At 46.7% G+C, this 7500-nt stretch overlaps 1 protein-coding gene across 1 annotated transcript in view; it reads left to right on the top strand.

Annotated features, from left to right (window-relative positions):
• The window catches only part of LOC121846140 (nuclear receptor subfamily 4 group A member 3-like), a 26942-nt gene that overhangs the window by 7359 nt on the left and 12083 nt on the right, over positions 1-7500 (top strand). Inside the window, exons 2-3 of the mRNA XM_042319315.1 lie at positions 3512-3641; positions 7008-7171. Of these exons, the coding sequence (XP_042175249.1) occupies positions 3512-3641; positions 7008-7171 (294 nt within the window). The remainder of the gene's footprint in view (positions 1-3511; positions 3642-7007; positions 7172-7500) is intronic.

Here is a 7500-nt window from a genome sequence, read left to right on the forward strand (position 1 = left end):
ATTTAAGTCAGACTATTAGCACATGTTACATGTCCTGAATCTGCATGCCTCTATGTGTGTGTGTGTGTGTGTGTGTGTGTGTGTGTGTGTGTGTGTGTGTGTCCAGTGTAGATGGGTTAGCTGTAGTCTCTCAGTACAACTATGCTTTAGCCATTTACATGTAACTCAGTTCAGCCACTCTGGAGCATCTTCTCTCATTCTACCTGAGCTGTACAGGGACAGAGAGTACAGGGACTACAGGGACAGAGAGTACAGGGACAGAGAGTACAGGGACAGACTAGATGTGTGGGTATGTGCACACTGTACACAGCAAAACAGGTTATTCTAGTAGAGTGGTTTGTGTCTTCCCTCTGCCTTTCCCTTTGTCTCTCATTCTCTTTCATCCCTCCATCTCTCTTAACGTGTTGCGTGTGGCAGACAGTCGCTAGGGTGGTGTTCACAGTGTACACACACACACACACACACTCACACACACACACACACACACACACACACACACACACACACACACACACACACACACACACACACACACACACACACACACACACACACACACACACACACACACACACACACACACACACACACACACACACACACACACACACACACACACACACACACACACACTCACACACACACACTCACTCTCTCTTGCTCTCTCTCTCTCAAACACTAATCACACAGTTGAGGTCAGAGAGTTCTTACAGGTTAACACGGTTTGTTGAATCATAATGTAGAACCATAATGTAGTCATAATGTAGAACCATAATGTTGAATCATAATGTAGAACCATAATGTAGAACCATAATGTAGAGTCATAATGTAGAACCATAATGTAGAACCATAATTTAGAACCATAATGTTGGATCATAATGTAGAACCATAATGTAGAGTCATAATGTAGAACCATAATGTAGAACCATAATGTTGGATCATAATGTAGAACCATAATGTAGAGTCATAATGTAGAACCATAATGTAGAATCATAATGTAGAGTCATAATGTAGAACCATAATGTAGAGTCATAATGGAGAACCATAATGTAGAATCATAATGTAGAGTCATAATGTAGAACCATAATGTAGAACCATAATGTTGGATCATAATGTAGAACCATAATGTTGGATCATAATGTAGAACCATAATGTAGAGTCATAATGTAGAATCATAATGTAGAACCATAATGTAGAACCATAATGTAGAGTCATAATGTAGAACCATAATGTAGAACCATAATGTAGAACCACAATGTTGAATCATAATGTAGAACCATAATGTAGAACCATCATGTAGATCCATAATATAGAATCATAATGAATCCCCTTTCTAGTCATTCTAGTTCTATGGACACGGCCCCTATCATTCATTCAAGTGTCGATTGGTCAGGTGTCTAACACACGTGTGTGTGTGTGTGTGTGTGTGTGTGTGTGTGTGTGTGTGTGTGCGTGCGTGCGTGCGTGCGTGAGTGCGTCAGTCAGGTCTGTAGAGAATCAGGGATGAGTGAGTTAGCTGTATTACCTGTGGCCATAACAGAACGCCACTACAAATGACACACACACACACACACACACACACAGACAGACAGACAGACAGACAGACAGTTCAGATCTCTAACGTCCGTTCACAGATTAGTCTCTAGAGTCCTTAAAGTAATTGTTCCACCCTAAATCAACATCTTAAAGGAACAGTTCACCCCAAAATCAATGTTTTAAAGAGATGGGTCACCCCAAAATCAATGTTTTAAAGAGATGGGTCACCCTAAAATCAATGCCTCTTTTGTATACCTTCAAAGTGGTCAAACCTGCCTCTGACGTGTACACTGAAAATAACAACATTACTTAAGTAGAATATTCAAATGATTGCAATCGAACAATTCTACACTTCCATGAATTCACAATATGTAAATCATATCATGATGGAGATTTCTTTAATTACTAAGAGGCATATTTAATAATAAAGCTTACATGAACAGAATAATATATGTTATTATTAAACAGGCAGTGGTCCCTTATAAATCATGTATTTGATGTTGTCCAGCCATCGTGCTTCAGCCTCAGACAGCTGTTATTAAGTGTATCATCGTGTTTAACTTAAAGCCTAAAAGGATGCAATTCTCTTCAACCACATTAGCCTCAATAATGACCATAACCAACTTATCCCTGCATGCATGGGTCATTGACCGTTTAAGAGAGATGAGAGCGAGACATCGGAGCAACCAGAGGAGCCATGACAACCCCTCTCCTCCCCGCGCCCTCCATTACGCCACGGTTCCGGCCTCGCGCCGGAGCATATGGAATAATTGGTGTGTTATTGGTCTCCCGGGGACCAGGCATGTGTGGCGCGAGGGTTCCTAATTGGATTGATTTGTTTTGATGTGTTTTAGAGGCGCTGAAGGAGGTGAGGGACCCTATAGAGCCGGCCCATCTCAGACAGTTACACAGAGACTTACATCTTCAGGAACCAAAGGGTTCCATTATTTACCTCTAATAAAAGGATCCTTTAAAGCAGTTTGTTGGTCTCAGTTTAACCTGGTGTGCGCTCCCTGACACTATGAACTGGTTAACCAGACCAGTCAGTGTCACCAAATAGGAGACTGAAATGTAATGACTGCAAATATAAAGATTTGCATTGATTAAATGACTCTGTCATTACTGCGTATGCAGATGGTGAGGTTGTTTATTTTAGCTCTTTAATTGCTGTGTGTTTTACCACCAACATGCACACAGCCAGACTGTCCGTGGGCAGCTCTCCCAGTGTCTCAGCAGGATCAGAGCAGGCACAGTAGGCTACCCTACTGATCAGACTCGCTCCATTAGCCTGGCACGTGCATGGGGATAGATGGACAACTCAATAAACTGTCATAATAATATTGTTCTCCTCTGTGCAGGGAGCGCGCAGGGCCGTCTCTGATTTCATTTTAATAAGGTCAGTAATAATGGCGCGAGCCAGCCGAGGAGAAAACAGCTCCCGAGGGGCCCATTGAGAGGCGCGACGCGCGAGGCCCCGGAGGTGCCACTAGAGCTGACCCGCCAGCTTCACAAACAATCGGATCACGCGGCTCCGCGGCCGCCGTCCCCTGTCTCGCGGGACCCGCCTCGGCATGCCACGCGCTCATGCCTATTGTCATCCCCCTCGCGCTAATAAAATTGTCCCTCCTGCAGGCGAGGCATGTCGGGAAATTAATTTGATCTAATTATCCTGATGTCACCGCCGTCTTTCAGTACGTAATTAAAATGTGACCTGCGAGCTTCCTCCTCTGTTCTCCACCGGAGAGAAAAAAACACAAACTGAATTAAATAAATCAAGTGTTTGGTGGCTGATTGTGTCCCTTCTTCCTGTCCGTGGTGGCTGATCCAGACACACACACACACACACACACACACACACACACACACACACACACACACACACACACACACACACACACACACACACACACTTTCTCCCTCTCTCTCTCTCTCTCTCTCCCACACACTCACTTGTTCTGTGTATGTGTCCCCACAGCGTACGGTGCAGAAGAATGCCAAGTATGTGTGCCTGGCCAGTAAGAACTGTCCGGTGGACAAACGGAGACGCAACCGCTGCCAGTACTGCCGCTTCCAGAAGTGCCTCAGTGTCGGCATGGTGAAGGAGGGTAGGAACACACTCACACACGAACTCACGAACTCTATAGAACACATCTTCTAATAAGGTAAATCTGACCCCTGGTCTCCATGGTGATGGTGTGTATCTCTAATGATGGTGTGATTGGCCGGTAATGGTCTGGCCTATACAGCAGTCACACAGGTGCACACGCCCAATGCACACATTTTGCTTTGGTAAGACAAGGACTTAAGTTGTGAAAATCAGACAGACTGGCATCTCCTACTGATTCTAGGACCCACACAATCCGTGGGTCCCTCAGGAGTCCTGATTTAATGTCACCCTCTAACTCTCCCACAGTAACTCTCCCACAGTAACTCTCCCACCGTAACTCTCCCACGGTAACTCTCCCACAGTAACTCTCCCACAGTAACTCTCCCACAGTAACTCTCCCACGGTAACTCTCCCACCGTAACTCTCCCACGGTAACTCTCCCACGGTAACTCTCCCACAGTAACTCTCCCCCGTAACTCTCCCACGGTAACTCTCCCACAGTAACTCTCCACGGTAACTCTCCCATGGTAACTCTCCCACACTCTCCCACGGTAACTCTCCCACAGTAACTCTCCCACAGTAACTCTCCCACCGTAACTCTCCCACGGTAACTCTCCCACAGTAACTCTCCCACAGTAACTCTCCCACAGTAACTCTCCCACAGTAACTCTCCACCGTAACTCTCCCACAGTAACTCTCCCACAGTAACTCTCCCACAGTAACTCTCCCACCGTAACTCTCCCACGGTAACTCTCCCACAGTAACTCTCCCACAGTAACTCTCCCACAGTAACTCTCCCACCGTAACTCTCCCACAGTAACTCTCACACAGAAACTCTCCCACAGTAACTCTCCCACCACTCTCACACAGTAACTCTCCCACCGTAACTCTCACACAGAAACTCTCACACAGTAACTCTCCCACAGTAACTCTCACACAGAAACTCTCCACAGTAACTCTCCCACAGTAACTCTCACACAGTAACTCTCCCACAGTAACTCTCCCACAGAAACTCTCCCACAGTAACTCTCCCACAGAAACTCTCCCACAGTAACTCTCCCACAGTAACTCTCCCAGTAACTCTCACACAGTAACTCTCCCACCGTAACTCTCACACAGAAACTCTCACACAGTAACTCTCCCACAGTAACTCTCACACAGAAACTCTCCCACAGTAACTCTCCCACAGTAACTCTCACACAGTAACTCTCCCACCGTAACTCTCACACAGTAACTCTCCCACAGTAACTCTCCCACAGTAACTCTCCCACAGTAACTCTCCACAGTAACTCTCACACAGTAACTCTCACACAGTAACTCTCACACAGTAACTCTCACACAGAAACTCTCCCACAGTAACTCTCCCACGTAACTCTCACACAGAAACTCTCCACAGTAACTCTCCCACAACTCTCCACAGAAACTCTCCCACAGTAACTCTCCCACAGTCTCTCCCACAGTAACTCTCACACAGTAACTCTCCCACAGAAACTCTCCACAGTAACTCTCCCACAGTAACTCTCCCACAGTAACTCTCACACAGTAACTCTCCCACAGTAACTCTCCCACAGAAACTCTCCCACAGTAACTCTCCCACAGTAACTCTCCCACCGTAACTCTCCACAGTAACTCTCCCACAGTAACTCTCCCACAGAAACTCTCCCACAGTAACCCTCCACAGTAACTCTCACACAGTAACTCTCCCACAGTAACTCTCCCACCGTAACTCTCACACAGAAACTCTCACACAGTAACTCTCCCACAGTAACTCTCACACAGAAACTCTCCCACAGTAACTCTCCCACAGTAACTCTCACACAGTAACTCTCCCACAGTAACTCTCCCACAGAAACTCTCCACAGTAACTCTCCCACAGAAACTCTCCCACAGTAACCCTCCCACAGTAACTCTCACACAGTAACTCTCCCACAGGAACTCTCCCACCGTAACTCTCACACAGTAACTCTCCACAGTAACTCTCCCACAGTAACTCTCACACAGTAACTCTCACACAGTAACTCTCACACAGTAACTCTCACACAGTAACTCTCACACAGAAACTCTCCCACAGTAACTCTCCCACCGTAACTCTCACACAGAAACTCTCACACAGTAACTCTCCCACAGTAACTCTCACACAGAAACTCTCCCACAGTAACTCTCCCACAGTCTCTCCCACAGTAACTCTCACACAGTAACTCTCCCACAGAAACTCTCACACAGTAACTCTCCCACAGTAACTCTCCCACAGTAACTCTCACACAGTAACTCTCCCACAGTAACTCTCCCACAGAAACTCTCTCCACAGTAACTCTCCCACAGTAACTCTCCCACCGTAACTCTCCCACAGTAACTCTCCCACAGTAACTCTCCCACAGAAACTCTCCACAGTAACCCTCCCACAGTAACTCTCACACAGTAACTCTCCCACAGTAACTCTCCCACAGTAACTCTCCCACTAACTCTCACACAGTAATTCTCACACAGTATTTCTCATACGGTAACTCTCACACGGTAACTCTCACACGGTAATTCTCACACGGTAACTCTCACACGGTAACTCTCACACAGTAACTCTCCCACAGTAACTCTCACACGGTAACTCTCACACAGTAACTCTCCCACAGTCTCTCCCACAGTAACTCTCACACAGTAACTCTCACACAGTAACTCTCCCACAGCTCCACTGCCCTCTGCTGGCCAGTAACAATGGGAATGGTGGAACAGTGGGAAGGATGGGACTGGGATTTTCATCTTTCATCAGCAGTTTACCAAAATGAGCCATACCTGCTATCCTCACCCTTTTTCTCCCTCTAATGTGGTACTGGTCTCTCTCCTGTCTGAAATCTAATCTCTCTCTCTCCTGTCTGAAATTTGATGTCTCTCTCCTGTCTGAAATCTGATCTCTCTCTCCTGTCTGAAATCTGATCTCTCTCTCTCCTGTCTGAAATCTGATCTCTCTCTCTCTCTCTCTCTCCTGTCTGAAATTTGATCTCTCTCTCCTGTCTGAAATCTGATCTCTCTCTCTCCTGTCTGAAATCTGATATCTCTCTTCTGTCGAAATCTGATCTCTCTCTCTCCTGTCTGAAATCTGATCTCTCTCTCTCTCCTGTCTGAAATCTGATCTCTCTCTCTCTCTCCTGTCTGAAATTGGATCTCTCTCTCTCTCGTGTCTGAAATCTGATCTCTCTCTCATGTCTGAAATCTGATCTCTCTCTCTCGTGTCTGACATCTGATCTCTCTTTCCTGTCTGAAATCTGATCTCTCTCTCCTGTCTGAAATCTGATCTCTCACTCCTGTCTGAAATCTGATCTCTCTCTCCTGTCTGAAATCTGATCTCTCTCTCTCTATGGTCTCTCCTCAGTGGTGCGTACAGACAACCTGAAGGGCCGTCGAGGTCGTCTGCCCTCCAAACCAAAGAGCCCGCTGCAGGCGGAGTCCTCGCCTCCCTCGCCTCCCCTCAGCCTGCTCTCTGCTCTGCTCAGGGCCTACTCACACTGCACTCCCAGGGAACTGGACTACAGCCAGGTAGGCTACCTCTGTCTCTCTGTCTCGCTCTCTCTGTCTCTGTGTCTCTGTGTCTCTGTCTTTCTGTCTCTCTCTCTCTGTCTCCCTGTCTCTCTGTTTCTGTCTCTCTCTCTCTGTCTCCCTGTCTCTCTGTTTCTGTCTCTGTCTCTCTGTCTCTGTCTTTCTCTCTGTCTCTCTGTCTCTCTCTCTCTCTCTCTCTCTCTGTGTCTCAGTCTCTCTCTCTCTCTTTCTCTGTGTCTCTCTCTCTGTGTCTCTGTCTCTCTCTCTGTCTCTCTCTCTCTCTGTCTCAGTCTCTCTCTGTGTCTCAGTCTTTCTGTCTCTCTCTCTCT

Source organism: Oncorhynchus tshawytscha, unplaced genomic scaffold, assembly GCF_018296145.1.
Source record: "Oncorhynchus tshawytscha isolate Ot180627B unplaced genomic scaffold, Otsh_v2.0 Un_scaffold_17_pilon_pilon, whole genome shotgun sequence".
Classification (NCBI taxonomy): domain Eukaryota; kingdom Metazoa; phylum Chordata; class Actinopteri; order Salmoniformes; family Salmonidae; genus Oncorhynchus; species Oncorhynchus tshawytscha.